The sequence below is a fragment of the Phaethon aethereus genome (genome assembly GCF_964289735.1).
Source record: "Phaethon aethereus genome assembly, chromosome: 16".
In the NCBI taxonomy this organism is placed as follows: domain Eukaryota; kingdom Metazoa; phylum Chordata; class Aves; order Phaethontiformes; family Phaethontidae; genus Phaethon; species Phaethon aethereus.
In genome coordinates, this window is record NC_138592.1 from 15,817,728 (window position 1) to 15,836,619 (window position 18,892).

Below are 18,892 nucleotides of genomic sequence, written 5' to 3' on the forward strand. Positions count from 1 at the left end.
TCTGGCCGCAGCTACACAGACAGGCAAGCCTGCTGGCTGCAATCCTGGTTTCTTTGGCCAAGCAGGTCATATCTTTATGGGAAACATATATTCCCATGTTTTTATGGGAAACATCTTTAGAATCCCTTCTAGACATTTTAGGTGACTGATGATCAATCACAGTGCCTACCTGAAGATGAAACCGGTCCTTGTCCCTCTCCGAAACCATACTCTGCAGGATGGCTACTTCTTGCCTCAGAGTCCCATTGGCCATTTCACTCTTGGTGAGGGCAAGAGTCAGTGCTTGTGCCTTCTCTTTCCATTCGATTTCTCCGCTTTCAGTCTGCTTCAAAATAGCAACCACACGCTCCAATTCTTCCCCCTTTGCTCTCCTCTCATCTTCCAGTTGTCGGCTTAGCTCCTTCTGCCTTTTCAGGAGATGGTCTCTCTCCTGGAGAACTTTCCTCTTCTCGGCTTCCTCTTCCTCCCATTTCTGGAGTTTCTGGATTTGTTTCTGTAGGGTCTCCCCTTCACCGTTCCATCGCAAAGCTGATGCCAGTTTTTTCACGAGTTCACTCTGCCTCCTAAGCTCTCGTTCTCTCCCTGTCAGAGTCTTCTCTAAATACCTGACTCTGTCTCTCTGGCGCTTGATCTCTTCATCCTTCTTTGTCAGAGTCTGCTGAACGTGCTGGAGGTCTTCCCGAAGACCTCTTATTTCCTCTTCTAACTCTTGTAGCTCACCTTGAGCCTTGGTCTCTCCTTCCCTCTCAGGCAAGCCTTCTTCCAGGAGCTTCTCTTGCTCTCCGTGCTGTCTAAGCTCTTCGTTCTTCTTGGTTCGCCTAAGCTGGAGATTCTGCAAGGCCTCCAGGTCTTCTTCTTGGAGCTCCAGTTTTTGCAGAAGAGTTGCATTGTCTTCATCTCTCTTCCTCACCACTTCCTCAAGCAGATTCACTTGCTTCTGGCAGGATGCTAGTGCTTCTTTCACGCTTTCTTCATGAAGCTGCAACATGTTCATTTGCTCTGTCTGCCTGAGGAACTCCAAATGGTTCTTCTTCACTATTTGGCTCATTTTGTCTAGATCCTGCTCTAGACTCTTGGCCTGCTTGCCTTCCAACTCCTTCTGCTCCTGAAGGGCCCGGACATGCTCTTGCAAAGACACTATCTCTTGATCTCTAGCTTCTAGAAACGATTCAGCACGTTCTAGTTTGTGCAGGATGGCTTTAGTCTGCAGCACTGCCTCCTCCTTTTGCTGTTGAAGCCTAGAGATAGTCTCCTCCAGAACCTCTATCTTTTTTTCGCTGTCTTTCAGAGTCAGTTTTGGTGCTTGAAGATGTGTTTGAGATGTGTTTTGCTCAGCTGCATGCTCTTCCTCCTTTTCCTTGCGTGCCTCACATTGCTTTCTAAGGCATAAGATTTCTTGTCCTTGCTCCTGTAGTGCCACTTGAAGATGCTGCAGAATTTCCTTCTGCTGTTCAGAGTCTTGTTCTTGTTTTTGGAAGGCCTCAATCACTTCCCTCTGAGACTCAATCATTAAATCCTTGTCTTTCAGTATTGCCTTAGTGTATTCTAAGTCTCTGTGTAAGATATTAATCTGTTCTTCTGTTTTTTCCTCATAGCTCCTTGTTTGCTGCTTGTGCATGTCTAGGAGTCTGTCCTTTTCTTTTAAGGTTGCTGAGGTCTGCTCCAGTTGGTCACGGACAGTCCTTAACTGCATTCCCATGACTTCTTCAGCTTCCTGGATTTGCTTTTGTTGTGACTCAAGCTCTCGCTCTTTTTCAGATAAAGAAAGTGTCATCTTCTCTACTTTACCACGAAGCTCTTGCAGGTGTCCCTCTTGCTGTTCCTTGTACCGCTGCAAGAGACTTAACTGATCCCTTTGAGAATCACACTCACTCTCTCTGTCCTTCAGAAGTGCCTTCAGGTGTTCAAGGCTTGCGTGCAGAGATTTTACCTGTTCTCTCTCCTTTTCCAGTTCCTGCATCTGCTGAGTCAGAGACATAAGCTCTAAGTTTTTCTCCTTCAAGTTTCCTTTCATATGATCAAGATCCGCAAGCAGATTTCTCACTTGTGATGTACCGCGTTGCTCTAGAATCATTATTTTCCCCTCCTGGGATCTGATCTCCTGGTCTCTCCCCTCCAGCTCTTTGCTCATCTTGCTGACAGCAGCCCTCTGCAATTCCAGCTGCTTCTCCAGCTCCTGTATCTTTTCTTGCTGGGATCTGATCTTCCGGTCTCTCTCCTCCAGCTCTTGGCTCATCTTGCTGACAGCAGTCCTTTGTTTTTCATGCTGCTTCTCCAGCTCCTGTATGTGTTCTTGCTGGGATTCTGTCTTCTCTTTTTCCTCTGCTATGTCCTTAATAACCTGATCAAGAGCAGTTTTATGCATTGCTTTCTGCTTTTCCAGCATTCTCATCTGTTCCTGGTATAACTTCAATTCTCCCTCCCTCTCTGACAGGAGGGCAGTCATGTGAGTGAGAGTATCCTGCAAAGCTTTCACCTCTGCTGCGTCTTTCTGTAGCATCTGGATTTTCTCCCACCGCATTCTCAGGTCCTCATTTTCAATTTTTAACATAGACAATGTAGTTTGGAGTTCATGTTCCCGGGAGTGATTCATATCATCTCTTGCTGTATTTGCTTGGGTTTCAGAGCCTGTGACTGATTCCTGAGGAAGTTTTATCTTCCATACCAGTTTTTCTCCAACTGCTTGAAGCCTCTCCCGTTCATGCTGCAAAACAGGGAGGAAAATATCTATTTTCATATATATATACAGAAAAATATATATAGGTCTAAAATATATCTAGACGTTTGTTTTTCCTACAAGAGTTGAACTCCAGCTCCAGTGGCAGTCAAGCACTGAAGTTTGAGCTTTTACTAGAAATTAGCAGCTATTCAGTTGGTTTCCCTGCTCGATGTAAATGTTCTGCTGTCTCTCAACGAAGATTTGGGAAGTGCACTGTGTTTACCAAACTCTGTCCACAGCTGATTTTTGGAGTCATTGTGAAATGGAGAAGTGGGAAAATATTGGTCATGTAAGAACAGCTGCACTGGCTCAAATGTCTGAGCTACTCTCCTGCCTATAAGCGCATACACTGGGAAGAAAGCCTCAGGGTGGGGTAGACTGACATGATACCTCCCCAAGCCCAGCACTGTTCCAGCTTGTGAGAACTTTCGCAGCCTCCTCCTGAGGCCATGCAGACCTGCTGTATTTGCAGCACCCTTTGCCAAGGCGTTCAACAGGCCTGCTCTGCTGTAAGTACACCACCTCCTGTCCTCTGCCTGCAGCAGAGGCTCTCACTACCTTCATCAGGTGGCTCTTGTTCATCTCCCGGAGAAGAGAGTGAACGACCGCTGCCCCCTCTCTCCCTGCCTCTCAGGACGGTGGAGCCCTTTCCTGCACCACTCTTTAGGTTGCGTCTTGCCCAGCTTCTTCAGCCAGCCCCATCTTTCTTTTTGCCCCTCTCGGAAGCTCTTCTGGCTCTAGTGTGTTCTTCTGGGCAGGAGCTGCCAGAACTGCAGCCAGGATTTGAAGTCCAGACTAAGCATCATTTAGGCAGTGGCATGATGAAGTTCTCTCTATTAGGATGGGAAGAGAGAATACCTCATTCACCTTTTTTTTTGGTTTTGGACTTCTACTGTGCAGAATTTTCATGGTACCATCCTCTAGAATCCCACTGTCCTCTCTTGAAAGATTAATGGTCAGATTACAGTCTATCACTCTGCGTTTCTGTGGCTGAAATCAGGACTAGTTTTCCCCTTGCAGACATGCATATTTAGCTGGATCAGCACTTTCATTTCCCAAATGCCTCTGTTTTCTCCCCGCTGTCTGTGCTCAGACGGGCAATGTTGAACAACTTTCTGTTATTATCCAGCTTTGTCTTCTCCCCCTGTTTTCCTGATCCAGACATTGAGAAATCTACATATGGATTTGGACACCAATAATTGCCAAACCATGCAAGGTAAGTAAGTAAGCAAGGTAAGCAACAAGTTTGGAAATTACTTTGACTTAAGCTTCAAGCGTAGAAATCTTCAGAACTGAGGAAAATAAACACCCCAAATCATAACTGAGTTTTCTATGACTATGGCATCTTTTCCTACTTATTCACAAGAACGCAACTGGAAATGTTAAACCAGAAAAAACACCACTGGTCTAAGCAGTATTCTTCTGCTCTTGTAGTGGTCTGTGGTCTCTCCACATAGTCTGTGACATTGGTCATCCTAGCAATCTCTCCTTTCTGGACTGTCTTCTCTTACCCAAGGCGATGACCCTGCTAATGCAGCTACACGGCCTGGCAGGAAAGCAAAAGCCTGGGAAACAAGGAAGGAGGAGTGGAAGGAAGGGGAAAATGAGGGAAACTACTCTGCATCTTCTCACATCTGGACTGAACCTGTACACCACCACCCAAAATCAGCTCTCCAACGGAAAAAGTTGCTCCTCAGAATTAGTAACAGAAGGCAAAAAAAAAGTGTAAGGAATGGCGCTTCACGGCATCTGCCAGCCTCACCAGGACATCCTTCCTTTGCTTCTCGGTGCTCTCCAGTTTCCTTGCCAAAGATGCCACCTCTTGATGCAGAGTCACAGCCTCCTCCTTTAGAGCAGTGGCCTCTTCCTGCAAGGCAGCTTGTAGAGAGTTCTTCTTGCGTTCTGCCATCTGTGTCTCTGCAGCAGCAAAGGGGAAGGAGAAGGAGAAGGTGAAAAGCGAAGCAAAACCAAACCCTGATTTGCACCCTATCGAGAAAACATCATTTTTTCTCTGCCTGTCTGTGTTTTCCAGGACTAAGCCCACACGGGCTTTCAAAGTAGACATGAGTACAGGAAACTTCCAGGCAGAGAAAAAAAAGAAGAATGGAATGTGGCAAGGTTCAGAAGAATATGAAAATGTGTTTGCTCTTCTGCTTGTTGAAAGGCCGGGGCTAAGGGCATGGCAGCACATCACCCACAGTGTCAGAAGCAGGTTGAACCAACGTCCACGAAGCAAGGACACAGACAGCAGGTGAGAGCCAGATCTAGTGCGCGAAAGGAAAAGGAAGCAGCAGCAAAAGCAAAGACTGACTATAACACAGCTAATTGACCAGGAAGACTTAAGAGACGTTAGAGAAAAGAACAGATGTCAGTGTTGTGCTTGAAGATGCACTTTGCTACTTGTCCAAAAGGACGCTGGGCAGTACGTTGTGCATGGGCAGAAAAAAGAAGAAAGGAAGTATCCCAGTGATACCAGGACAACAGCAAGGCCAGAACAACTGAGCATCACACCAGGACCGAGACCTGAAGCAAGGAGGACTACAGATAGACAGGAGCTAAAACTAAGCCAATAGACCAAACTGATAGACAGGAACTAAAGAGGAAAAGAACTGAGGCGTGGGCCAAGCAGGATCCATCCAATGGCAGAATTTAAAGTACAGAAGCTCTTATCATATGTAACACATGTGGTAAAACTACGGCTGTTCCAGAAAAAGGGATGATCTAAGGTCTGAGACAATCTCTCCTGTAAAGAGTCTGAAAAATGACCAGCAGTGCCATCTCAGAGCGGGAACATGAAGAAATGCTGAGCACGTAAAGGCAGGACATGAGCAGGCGACAGCCTGTGGCAGAGGCAATGAGCAATGCCCACCCTTCCCTGTTCCTGCAGTCTGAGACACGGAAAACAAGGCGATGAGATGAAAAAGCTTTTCTGATGGGGAGAGTGGGAAAACAATGACAGAGGAAGGAGCAGGGATGCCTGTCCAGCTATGATGTAGAGAGGCCAATAGCCCTGGAGGCTCTGGGATGGCCTGCAGATTAGAGGAAGAGGTGACTAGCTACATGTGAAAAACAGTTTATAGATAAACCCAACGTGAACACGTTAGCAAAGGCATAAGTAAGAAGTGGCTAGGGAAGTCAGAACCTGTGTTTGCTATGGCTCTAAGCTCAGACACCAAATCAGTATCAGCAAGAAAACAGGTAAGAAGGATGCAGAAGCACGAGGCACCGGGGAACGAGGAAAAGCAGCAGAAGAAAGGATGCAATAACACAGGAACTTAACACTGAACTAACGCTCGGTGAATCTGCCACGTAAGAGGAAAAGGAAGTCACTAAAGACAAGCCTTTTTGCAGGTTGGTGCTGTTACAGAGCATATGGAGACGGATGCTGTGAGGCATCAAGCTACCCCTACCTAGCAGTGACCCGTGACCCGAAGGCACCACCTCTGCACATGTGTCACCGGTAGCACAGCGAGATGCACTGCCAGCCACTGGATCCTTCTCTCTCAAAAGCTTCCACTAGTAGTTCTACCGAGAAGTCTCTTGCTTGTTGTTTTACTCCCTTTCCCATCTCTGGGCACTGCACTTTCCCTCCGCCTGGTATCAGAGAACCCCGCTGGTGAGACAGGACGGGGTCAGTGGGTTGGAAAGGAGAAGCTGTACCTTCCTGGCTTTGAGCCAACTGTTTCTGCAGCTCTTGATTGTGGGCGCTGAAATGGTCCCTCTCAGCTTGCCTCTTGCTCAGCTCCAGCTCCAAGTCCTCTATCTTCTTCCTCGCATCATTCTGGAAGAGGAGAGAAGAGAAGCATCACCTCACTGCTGGCAGGAGACAAAGAGGTGCAAACGCTAAGGCAGAAGTAGCCAAGGCAGGAGGGGGTGTTGGACAGTAATGGTAGCTGTTATCATCATTCTCCTTGCTCCCCACGGCAGCAAGCCAACCTGCCCTACAAGAATTTACCCCCATTCTGGCTTGGGCACTCTGCTCGTCGGTTCTGTCCCGCCGAGGGACAGGATCTCTGGCTGCACCAGACATACGTTACCAGATCTTGCTGAGTCTGCTTCAGGTGCTGACGCAGGTCTTGTAGGGCTGCTGCCACTCTGTCCACTGTCAGCTCTGCAGGGGGGTCCCTGGCCTGAGAAACAGTTTGGCCCCACACATGTCCCTGTTCTGAAGAAAGAAGCCATTCTGTTTCAAGCTTTAACTGAAGGGCCTCCAACCAACAAGGCCACCTTTCTACACAGGAGAAGGTGGCGGTGCCTTTGACGTCGTCCGAGAGCTCACATTACAGCAAGACGTGTGTCACAGGCTAGCGTTATTTGGATGACCGCTAAAGACAGCGCTGCCCCAAGGAAGAAGGCACGTGCCCTCTGACTTGGCATGACTTGGGCCCTCTTTCGTTTTCATGCTGGTCATTTCTCCATGTACAAACATGGACTTGCCTCTCTGCAGCGATGACAGGCTTTCAAGACTTCCCGAGGCTTGAGGCAGCCGAAGTGGAAAGGATGAGGCTACCACATCGGGATTACAGCGAACCACCCCTCCCTCCATCTGCTCTCCTGTACGTGCTCTATGGACTTGCTCAGCCAGTCTGCCACACTTGCCTGAGCTCCAAGCGACCAAGTCTCTGCTGTCACAGATCGTGTGGTGGAGAACCAAGTGCAGTTGCTCCAGCTGGGATCGCGCTTCACAGCGGGCGCTGTCAGCCTGCTGACGCTCCGCGGCCAATGCCTCTGCTCTGTTCTCTGTGCTACGAAGCCTCAAGCGCAGTTCAGACGTCTCAGCCTCCAGCGTGCGCAGAGTCTCCCTCAGGCAACGTTCGCCGGCTCGGGACTCCTCCAGATCCTGCAGCAGCTGCTTCTCTTGAGCTGCCAGGTCAGCCTCCTTCTCCAGCACTACCGCCTGCAGTGACTGTATCTAGAACACAGACGCACAGAGCCTCAGGGACACCGCTGCTCCTGAGGCAGCGGAGCGGGAACTAGAGGAAGCAATGAAGGAGAAATCACCTCAAGCAAATCAACCACTGGAAACAGAAGGCACAAAGCCAAGGATTCAAACTGAGCAAAATAAGCTAGAAACAGGTATCCGGAGGCTGAGGGGCCCGAAGGCGGTTTCCCCATCCCCAAAGGAACGATCAAACTGTCAGGCTTTCGTGCTTTCCAACCTCAGAAACGAAGCTCTGTGGGCGGGGTGAGTGTGAGAGCGGGTGGCTGGCAGGTGAGGTGGCAGATCAAGCATCCCCACATGGAGAGAGGGGCTGCCAGGGATGCTCAGGAGTAGAAGTGAAAGGGAGACAATCAGCATCCTTCATGGGGCATCTCCAAAATGCCCGAGGAACCGGCTGAGATGGAAGTGACTTCCACAGACTGCCATAACCACTTCTGTTTCACCAGACTGCTCAGTGCCCGTCGAAGGCAGAAACGCCATCTGGGGACGACGTTTGTAACAGAGGTACTGAGAAGCTCCAAAGGAGCCTTCCGTTTCTCCTCAGAGATTTAATGCCGTGAACCATGAGAGAATAGGGGAAAGCACAGGCAGAACATTGCAGATCCAGCCTTGACCTCCATGTGCAAAGTCCCTGGGCAGAGTACAGCAGGTGTGTACGTTGTTGGGAGGGGAAACAAGCTGGGGCCTACAACCTGAAGGTGGGATTCTATGTCCCTGGAGAAGAAGATGCTAGTGCCTAGCTCACCTGGTTGTTGAGCTCTTGTATTTCCCTTCTGTGGTCTGAATGCAGCTTCTGGGCCTGGTGAACAGCAGAAAGAAGCTGAGACACCTCGTTTTGCTGGGCAAGGTTGTTTTCTTCCAGGGTTCTGAGGCTCAGTTCCTTCTCTTCCAGAGACAAGGTCAGCCTGCCAGACAAAGCATGCAACTCATTACTACGTGGCATAACGTTTAATAAACTCTTAGGACTTCCACCACCAAGGGGAAAAGTGCTTTGTCTGCTGAGGTTTGTCTAAACATCCGGGCTGCTGCTTCAGTCCTAAGCCAGGTTGGCAGCCACACCCAAGCATGTGCCCACTACGCTTGCTTCCACAGAAGAAAGGGGAATTACTGCCTACATACCCGATCTTTCTGGAGATGGGAATGTGAATAGAAACACAACCAAGTCCTGAAATGAAGACATCAGGGAAGAGGAAAGTTTTTCTTCTGACTAATGAGATGCCAAGGGAGACGTTTTGTCAATAATGCAGAGACATTTTCTCCCCCTAGCTTGTATGTCCTGATAGGAAGAGCAGCAACTGACAGCAAGGTGATCTTTGGGGAGTTTTGCCAGCACCCATATCACTTTCAGCTAGAGAAATGACGGCTGACACCAGCCGTGGTAATGGAGGCTTGGAGGAAATGCTCAGATCCGTCTAGAAGACGCAGGATCCCTCGCAGGGGAAGCAAGACTGCACTGCCTTTTATTTCTCTTCTTCAGGGAAGACATGTGCTGAAGACTGGCAGGACTTTACCAGGGGAAGTAGCCTGCCTACCCTTTCTCTTCTTTCGTGCACTCCTTGGACAGTCAGTCCTATCTGCAGCTGCTGAGGCTGGCAGGGACCCTGCTCGAGCCTCTCCAGACACCTGTGGGGATTTTCTGAGGAGCGAGGAAACAGATGGCAATCAGAAACATTCTTCTTTCTTGGGTGTCTCAGAGGGGAATCTGGCTTAGTTCAAAACCATGGTTTTAAGATGGCTTCTCCCAACCAGAGGTATCGGGCTGGAAGACCGATACAGATCCCAAATGCTTCAAGTTTACTGGACCCGAGGAGGAGCTGATGGATCAATCCAGCTCACTGTACTGCAGCTCCACCTGCCTCCTTCGGTGCATTTCAGGTTTGAACCCCCTGAAAGTCTCGTTTATCAGTATTAATGTGCCGACCTAACAAAAGAACACCGCCTTTGAAGGAAAGGACTACTCCAAAAGCCACCGTCTTCAGAAAAACAGTAACTGAAGGATTAGAAGAAAATGAAACACAGCATCAAGAGAATGAAACATCTCTGCATGGGTAGTTCAGAAGTCTGCTTTTTAGGAAATGCTGCCAGAGCCGCTTGTATATGCAAAGATCTGGAAATGGCATCAAGCCATCAAACAGAAGGGAGAGTCTCACTGGCTTTTGTTTACCTGGCTTTTTCACTCTCAAGGACCTTCAGCAAAGCCTGAAATTCTCTGTTGCAGTGCTCCGCTTCTTCCCATCGACTCCTTTCCTCCTGCAAGGACTGCAGACACGCTTGCAGCTCCTCATTCTGATGTTCTGCCTCCTCCCATTGACTCCTCTTCTCCTCCAGGATCTTCTGGAGGTGCACAACCTCCAGCACCTTCTGCCTTGACAGTTCCTGTGCCTCACTCAGATCTTGCTGAGCTTTGCGGCCAATCACTTGCTGGGACTCTTTGGAGGCTGCTAACTGAGACGTCAACTCTTCCACCTCAAGCAAAACAGAACAAAGCAGTCAAAGACTACAGCTTGTCACTGCCAGACATATCACACACTGTGAGGAAAGGGACAGAACAACTTTAAATTTCACCCTGTCACGACAGTACTAGATTCACAGTGGATACAGCCGACTTGTTGAAAAATCCACGTGGGTCACCACGTTCATCTGAAAAACCACCTCACGAAACATGGCTAGCAGTAACTGGCCAGCAGAAATCCATTCTGATGATCGCTGGCAAACAGGCAGAGGGACTAACCCATCTGTCCAGGGCAGCAGCTGCAATTCAGCTGACCAGTAAGTCTCCTTCAGACCAGCTGAGATGGAGACCACAGTAAGGTGGCAGTCGGAGGAACTACCCCATCAGCCTGCTGCTCTGCAATGGAAAGGCAAGAAGGGGAGAGACCACCTGTTTGATGACTGGAGTCATCTATTGCTGTTCCAGTCACCTGGTTTCGTAGAGCATCCCTCTCCTGCAGAACAGTGTTAATTTCCTCTTTGGTGGTTTGGATTTCCTCATTGTGCCTCTTCTCCACTGCCTTGATCTCTCTCCGAGTTTTGTCCAGCTCTGCTTGCAGCTTTTCTGTGATGTTCTGTAAACACAAATGGAGAGCAAGTTACTGGGACGTGCCATCAGGGTCACCTCTCTCCTCTTCCTGTCTCAGAATCACATTCACTCAGCCACTTCTTTCTGCTTTTCTGCCCCGCTCTGCTTCTGCTTGCCTGAGGAGTGGAGGAAAAGGCTTCAAGATGAACTCCCAGACAAGCTCCGCAAAAAAAAAGCAAAGCTTCATCCCTCCCACAAACCCCCACCTCAACAGTGCACAGCAGTGGCTCTCTGCCATCCATAAATCATGTCCCATCAAGGAACTTAAAGGGAGGCTCAGCACAGAGAAGAACCATAGAATCATTTAGGTTGGAAAACACCTTTAAGACCATTGAGTCCAACCACAAAGAAAAGGGGATGTCTCCTTCCCCTCTTTGATGGCTGCCTGTTTCCTAGCACCTCTCTTCTCATGATTTCTCTCTATTCTCAGAGTCTCTATTTTCAAAGCTCACCTGCCTTTTCATCAATGACAAGGTGCAGGTGGACTGCAGGGTGAGAAAGAGACCAGTACCCTGATGCCCTAGTCACAACACAGGCCACGAACTGAAGTACCAGGAACCAGGGGCCTGTTCCGTAAGCTGCCACGCTTTGGGTGGAGACCACCCAATCTTCTGTTGAACTCGTCTTACGCCCACACAGAACCTGTGGCTGCATATACTCTCCCACCATAGCCCCGTGGGTCTTCACGGGCCTTCAAGTGCGAGCCATTGGCTCTGCTGCCTGGCCTAGCAACGTGTGGCCTGTGACAGATGATTGCTGCCCTTTCACATGCTCAGGCTGTTCTTCTCCTGAAGCCAGCCCACAAGGCTTGCGTCAAGAATTCAGAAGCATATTGTTTCCTACCAGGTCTTGCAGGAGCTTGTTTATTTCCGCTTCATGATCAGCCTCCCGAAGCTGGAGGGTACTGTCACACTGCTGTTCTGTCCGCAAGAGCTGCTGCGCCATGTTTTCCCGTTCCTGCTTCATGAGAGATCGCTCTGCTTCCAGCTCATATCGAAGGCACTGCACTTCCCCTGCAAACACGGCAAACAGCAAGATTCAGAGTCTACACAAGCAGCGCTTCTGACTTTACTGACCTTACGCCATTTGAATTTCGGTCTAGGAGGGATCTGCCTCCAGCTCCTTCACTCCTCAGAAGCACTGCGGACACAGAGCCATTTTTATACCACCTTCCCTAGGGCAGGGCACCACCAGAAACAAGGCACATGAGGCTCTCACCTTGTATCACCTCCTTGGCTTGCTTGACTGCGTGAAGTTGGATTTCAAGCTGACTCCTGCTGATCTCCAGCTGAAATAAGTGCTGCTGAGCCTCAAACAGGCTGGATACCAGGGTCTCCTTCACAGACCTGCAAGTTGTGAATACGGAGAGAAAGGAGCTTCTTGCTCCTGACATCCACGCAGACTTATGCCAGTAGGAAGTCGTTCAAGGTCCCTACACCTGAGGATGGAAAATGGCTTGCATGGAAACGTGTATACAGACATCACATTTCTACCGTTGCAAGAGCAATGCAGGCCCCTCCGAGGGAATGCCCGGGCTTTCCTTACGACCTAGCGTAACGCAAAAAAGCCCAGCCGAGTTTGATCTCAGTAGACAAATCTTAAATTGCTGTTGTCCGATCTAGGACACGCGGGTAGCTGTGCCCACAACGTCTGTGCCGGCAAGCAAAAGCCCAGCCTCTGCTCGCAGCCCTTAATCTCATCAGCACTTCCAGGTTGCTCTGCAGCAGCACAGAAAACAGAAGAGTATTACCCTGTCTGACTCGTGACTTTTTAGTGCTGTTCATAGCATAGGTATAGGTAGGTAGTTTTCCAGACTCCCTATATTTAAAAGGGGCCAAAGAAATACGTCAGGTGATATAGTAAAATCTCATGCTGGTAGCAGCATTTGTAAGAAATCAGAACTAGATTTTATCTGAACAAGAACGATCTGAAAGGAGAGACAGGTATCCTTCCGTTTAAACGCTGGGAAGGTCAAGAGAAAAACTTGCTACCTTTATTTCCACGTTGCTAACTAAGTAGGCAGTAGCCCAAATGACTTGTCACTCCTTAGACAGGAAGCTGTAGTACTGCAGAGGCAAACTGTTACTCCAGAGACTTCAACCAGCTGGTGCATAGATACACAGGATTCTGGAACCAGGAGCTGCAGTTACCTCCCTGACCTCACACAGCGCCCTGCGTGCCAGCGTCCTCCAATACACAGCACCGCCTCACTAGTACAGGGATGCCATCAGGGTAACGTCCTTCAGGGCAACGGGGCACCCGAGTGGTACAACAGTAAAACCCTCAACGGGAGGATTTCACTGCTTTGATGGACAACGGAGGATCGATCTCCAAGAAGGAGAACAAGCACAGATTTCTGATTACGCCGATCTCGGGCAGTCCAGAGTAAATGTGCCCCATTTCATGGATAAATAGAACTCAGGCTCTAAAACAGAAAAGATGGGACTCCAAAACTGTGACAACAAAAGGCTCTTGAGAACAGCATCTGGCAAGAACAGTTGCTGATTTTTCATTATCTATTGCCAAAGGTTCTTCATAACTAACTGATCTCTTTTTAAAAATAGCATTTATCTCTTTGGCGGAAAAAAAAAAAAAAAGGAGCTGAACATTTAATAATTTAATAACAGCCCAATAATTGACCAAACATAATTCAGTTGGATCAAATAAGAGAAGCTGGAGCTCCAAAGAAGCAGCAGCTCTCAAGAAACACACTGAGTCAAAATGGCGTTTATCAGCCTTGCTAACAACATACTCTGGAGTGGTAAAGTGTAGAAGTCAAGAAGTACGACAATCAATCTCAAATACCAAATGTACAGATCTGCAAGTTCAGGAGTCTTCTAAAAAACACCTAAGAGGAGGACAAACATCTCAAGTCTTTTTCTCTTTTTCTTTGTGGAAGGGAAAAGCAGAACTTGTCACATGTGATCTCAGAAACCCGATACAGCAGAAGCACAGAAGCTTGTTCCTTCCCTGCATAACTTCTCCGCAACGTCTGTCTCTGAACAGCAGGTGGTAAGGAGCCCAGGACCCAGGCATCAGTGATGGGCAACAATCCCCAAAGACTGGTGAGAATTCAAAAGAGGTTTCTCTGCTGCTGCTGTAACCAGCTCTAGGTCCTGCACCATACTTGACAGGAGTTAGCTTAGAAACAGAAGGCCCTCAAGATTTTCAGCCTCTAGCTTCACCCTAAATGGCAGTGTCCTCCTCACAATGTCCGTACGCAACAGCCTTGAATTCTGAAGATCCCATGCCAAGCTACTTATTAAGGGAAGATCTATGTTCAAAGGCACAGAACAAGAAACCAAAACTAGAGAGAAACTTCAGGTTTCAGTAAATGTCTGCATGGTTTAATTGCTACTCAACGCAGAGCCAAGTTGGCTTGCTTTGGACTTCACACCTGTGTGAAGTGCAAGGGGGCAGAAACATGAGCCCAAGGCTCAGGGGAGCTTTAGCTGTCAGAAAATAACTCAAATCATGGTAGACGCTTTTTTCTTTTGGCTCGAGAGTCTTCCATTTTCTGTGCATGGAAGGTGAAAACATCTGAAAAGCACGCAAGATGCAATAAATCCTCGTGTAATGATTACCTTTATAATTACAGACATTAAATAACGTCCTGCCTAGGCTCTCCTCCCTGCCTTTACCTGGTTTCCGCCAACTGCTCTGAAAGGCCTTGGTTGTCCCGCTCCATGGCTGCCAGTCGCACCTCTAGGGCGGCCTTCTCATGCACCAGCAATTCCTTCTCTTTGGATGCCTCGGCCAGCGCGTGCCCTTGGCGACAGGACTCCTGGCGCAACTGCTCCAGACCACTGCTTGCCAACTCTTGCTGATGGTAAACCTGAAAGCGGGACAAAATACAGTTAGAGCCCTTTCTCTGGAGTTCTGTGCAGAGCCAGCCAGTGCCACTGGTGAACCAGCTACCGCAGAAAGAGCTCCTGTACCGTGGGCTGAAAGCTTAACAGCATCTGCTGTATACCGCGCTCATACCCTGGGCTGCCAAAAGGCACTGGCACCGTTAACTTGGAAGAGATGCGTAAGGCCCTGCTGGCGTGCCGGGGACCACACAGCTCCTTCACGACAAACGTACGTATCCCACACTACGTGTTTTCATGCACAAATTCTGCATTTTCCAGAACTGCCACCTTGCAAACTGACATTCTACCAGGATCTATTGTAGTGCTGGAAATTTTCAGGAAGGTTTGAGCAAAAGCATCTTTGCTCATGGGAGAAAGTGAAAATACACATGGTTTCACCTTCTAGAAAAAGAAAATACTCAAAGTGTCACCTACTTTGGTGTCTAAAGTCTGGCTGATGTGGCCAAAGAGATGGTAGACTCTGTTGGCACAGTAGCTCACGTCAAGAACACTGTTTACTTGTCTTACACAAACAAGTTGTCTAATATACCTTGCTGGTATTCCAGCTTGAAGATTAACCACAATTTTTGGGCTTTTTTCTTCAGTCTAACACCGCTGCTGGGTATTTGCCAAACATACCACATACTCCAAAACTAAGGCTATCTAACAGAGAACAGACCGTCAGAAACAAACAATTCTCTCAAAGCTATCCCATAATACCCAAGATCATACATTGTGACACTGACATTTCCGTGATGACAAACTCCCTAGTCTCCTCCAGGGACATGATTCTCCCAAGCTCTTCTTCCAGGCTACCAAAATCAGTTAGTCCTGACTGAAGAGTCTTGTGTGATCACCTCTTTCTCCTCTTCTTCCTCAACGCCTAAAGAGACTCTAACAATCCATAGAATCACAGAATCATTTCGGTTGGGAAAGACCTTTAAGATCATCGAGTCCCACCGCACACCTAATAATGGCCAAGACTGACACCCACCTCGCTACAACCCCTGTTCAGGTACTTGTAGAGAGTGATAAGGTCTCCCCTCAGCCTCCTCTTCTCCAGGCTAAACATCCCCAGTTCCCTCAGCTGCTCCTCATCAGACTTGTGCTCCAGACCCCTCACCAGCTTCGTTGCCCTTCTCTGGACACGCTCCAGCACCTCAGTGTCTTTCTTGGAGCAAGGGGCATAAAACTGAACACAGTAGTTGAGGTGGGGCCTCACCACTGCCAAGCACAGGGGCACGATCACTGCCTGCCCTAGTCCTGCTGGGCAGGACCTGTTTCTGACACAAGCCAGGATGCTGTTGGCCTTCTTGGCCACCTGGGCACGCTGCCAGACGATACGCAGCTGGCTGCCGACCAGCACCCCCAGGTCCTTTTCCCCTAGGCAGCTTTCCAGCCACAAAGTTGCATGTATGTCTTACAATACCATTTCAACAATTTCAGGATGTCACTGCCGCTCTTAGCAATACATGACAGCAGGCACTGACTTGCAGCTTTGTCCCGCTCTCTAGGCTCAGACAAATGGAGTTTTGAAAGTTGCAGACTTCTCAATGAAAAACATAAATAGGAACATGCAGCCCTGCTTTTCACCTCAGAAAAAGGACTCAGAGCTACACAGTTTGCTGCTTTGGCCACATGTGAGAGTAGTAGCCCCACTCAGATTCATGGACAATGCAATCGTCTCTTTGCAGCTTACCAAAAGCTCTGCAAGCCATCAAGACGTTTCCAAGAAGAAGCAAACATGACAGTAAAAGCATGACCTCCAGCACTGCCATGTGTCTCCTGGACAAAACCACTGCAGAATCCAACGGATGCAGCTTCACTGAGCCAAGCAGCCCAATGCCCACCCAGAAGCACCAGGTTTTTGGTCTCACCTGACTGAGTTTCTCTTGGGTTTCTTCCTTCTCCTCTGCCAGCCACCTCAGCTCTGCCTGCAGCCTCTCCTGTTGCTCCTCTGCTTCCTGCAGCAGCTGCTCCAGGTGGGCTTTCTCTGCGCAGAGCTCGTCATTTGCTCTTTTACACAGGCTCAGCTTCTCCTGGTCAGACATCTTTGCTCTCGCCATGTCGGCCACTCTACCTGACAGAACTTCATTCTCTTGCTCCAGCTACAATCACAGAAGCAGAGAGGAAACAAAATACAGTTTTATGTATAAATAAAATACAGAGTTTACTATGAAGAAGCTTTGGCATGCACAGGAAGAGGAACAACATGTCCATATTCAGTCAGCCGTACGGTCGGAAGGCAAGAAGTCTCAGAAGCAGCAGCAGCTGGAGACAAACACCTCACAAGCTCTTTGGCAGCGCTGCTCACCTGCAGCACAAGTTTGTTCAGCTGCACTTTATCCAGTGCGAGAGCTTCATTGATGCTGCTCATGGTTGCTGTTGCAACATGCAGATCAGCATTTTCAGCACTCAGCTCACTGTGAGCCCCGGTCAACTCTGCTACCAACTGCTCAGCCTGAAGAGACAAAAGAACAACATGACAATAAAAGCAGGAAAATCCCCGACTTCAAGCAGCAAGCCCACACCCCCGTGCGTTTCTGACATACTCCCAGTTCAGCGCTCCCAATAAGCACGTGGGGACTAACTACCCCAAAGAGCCTGGGTGCTCTGATCACCGTTTTCCAAGATGGAGAACAACGTTGTCCCTGTTCTCTACTGCCAGAAGCAGCATCTGCGGTGGTCTTGTTATCACAACTCCCTCTCCCACAAGTGCTGCCTAGCAAGATGGTGACCATACCTTCTCCAGTGCCACCGTAAGCTCGTGTTTCTCTTGCTTCAGCAGATCTCTCTGAAGGTGCGATTCCTCCAGTGCCTCTCTCGCAACTGCCAGCTCACTCTGTAATAATGAATGTTTGCCTTCAAGTGCAGCTAAGTCCTTCAGTCTAGGAGAAGGGGAAAGGCAAACAAGTGGTTAATGTAAAAATATGCTCATTTCCAAAACCAAGAGCACATCCTGTGTCCCAGATATGGCAGTTTGAATGACTTCCAACAGCTTCCTATTTGCACCTAACAAATACTGGAATTCCCTGACTAGAGCTGCCTCACTCTTTGTCATTGATGTAGGTGAAACACTTGTCACTGAGAAAGTAAAACAAGCTTCCAGAAATCACAGAACGTTTCCAAAAGGTTCAGGTACTCTCAACCGCTTCCTGCCTGTTAGTTCTCTCTCTCCTTTTCCACACATTGGATACGAGACTTTCCAAAGTTCGTCTTTGGGCAAGACAGACTTTCTAAGTCCAGATTCATATTCCCATAATTGCTCTTGCCTTCAGCAGTGAGATGAAGGAAGAGCCTGCAATCTGTTTGGGGAGGAGATGTGTATGAATTTCCAGTCCAATAATCATAGGATCACAGGATGGTTCAGGCTGGCAGGGACCCCAGGAGGCCTCTAGCCCAATCTTCAACTCAAAGCACCTGGGGTCAGCTATGGGATCAGCCCAGGTTGCTCGAGGCTCTCTCCACTCGGGTCTCCCAAATTTCAAGGGATGGCATCTGGATGGCCTCCCTGAGCAACCTGTTCTGCTGCATGATCGCCTTCATGGTTCAAATTTTTTGTTCTCCTTGAATCCAGTCTGAGCCTCTCTTGTTTCAGCTTATGCCTGTCAGCAACTACTCTGGCCAGGTTTGGAATGACTTTTTTTAAAGGGTCATAAAGAAAGTACAAGGAGGCAGCTATGCTGTGTGTCAGTAGGTAGCCAGACCTGCCCACGCAGTCCCATCACCCTTCTGTGCTACAAACGAGGAGCACGCAAAATTCATTCTTTTACGGTGGGCCTCCTCAAGTCCAGCAATGCCCACCCCTGCCCAGAGAAAGCTTTAACGCTCACAGGAGCTCCTGGTCACAACGTGCTCTCTCCATCGCCTGTTGCTGCTCCACCTTTTCCCTCTGGGCTGAATCTCCCTTCAACTGCAGTTCAGAGTTACTTTGACGCAGACGCGAGGCTTCTTGCTCCGTTACTTCAAGCTGTTGCTGTAGCTCTTCCCTGGTTTGCTCAAGGTTTGCACAGTCACTGCAGAGACAAGGCTCACTTAGAAGAACACAGAGGCCTGAAGAGTCACAGGTCCCATTTTCATCACGCCAGGATGGAGTTGTGGGGAGCACGGTAAGGAAGAACTTGCTCTCCCCCTTGCCAGGTAACCGAGGAGGGAAGGAGAAAGGAAGGCAGGCTTTTGCCTTCATTCAGTGAGCAGCAGTGGCTAGGAAGGGCACCCAAAGAACACAATTCAGAGAAGCAGCATGTCGAGAGGGAGGCCTCTTGTAGTCCAACAACGCTCGGAATCTCCAAGACAGCCTT

General features: G+C 48.8%; 1 protein-coding gene across 1 annotated transcript in view; it reads right to left on the reverse strand.

The window, feature by feature from the left end:
- Positions 1 to 18,892, reverse strand: part of LOC309410739 (uncharacterized protein) — a gene marked incomplete at its 5' end in the record, with an annotated part of 44,050 nt that overhangs the window by 2,809 nt on the left and 22,349 nt on the right. The window contains 15 exon segments of the mRNA XM_082007185.1: positions 170 to 2,704; positions 4,482 to 4,636; positions 6,380 to 6,500; positions 6,757 to 6,882; positions 7,314 to 7,631; positions 8,407 to 8,566; positions 9,826 to 10,127; positions 10,583 to 10,726; positions 11,584 to 11,753; positions 11,959 to 12,086; positions 14,382 to 14,575; positions 16,469 to 16,699; positions 16,906 to 17,052; positions 17,335 to 17,479; positions 18,425 to 18,607. Coding sequence (XP_081863311.1) covers positions 170 to 2,704; positions 4,482 to 4,636; positions 6,380 to 6,500; positions 6,757 to 6,882; positions 7,314 to 7,631; positions 8,407 to 8,566; positions 9,826 to 10,127; positions 10,583 to 10,726; positions 11,584 to 11,753; positions 11,959 to 12,086; positions 14,382 to 14,575; positions 16,469 to 16,699; positions 16,906 to 17,052; positions 17,335 to 17,479; positions 18,425 to 18,607 — 5,059 coding nt within the window.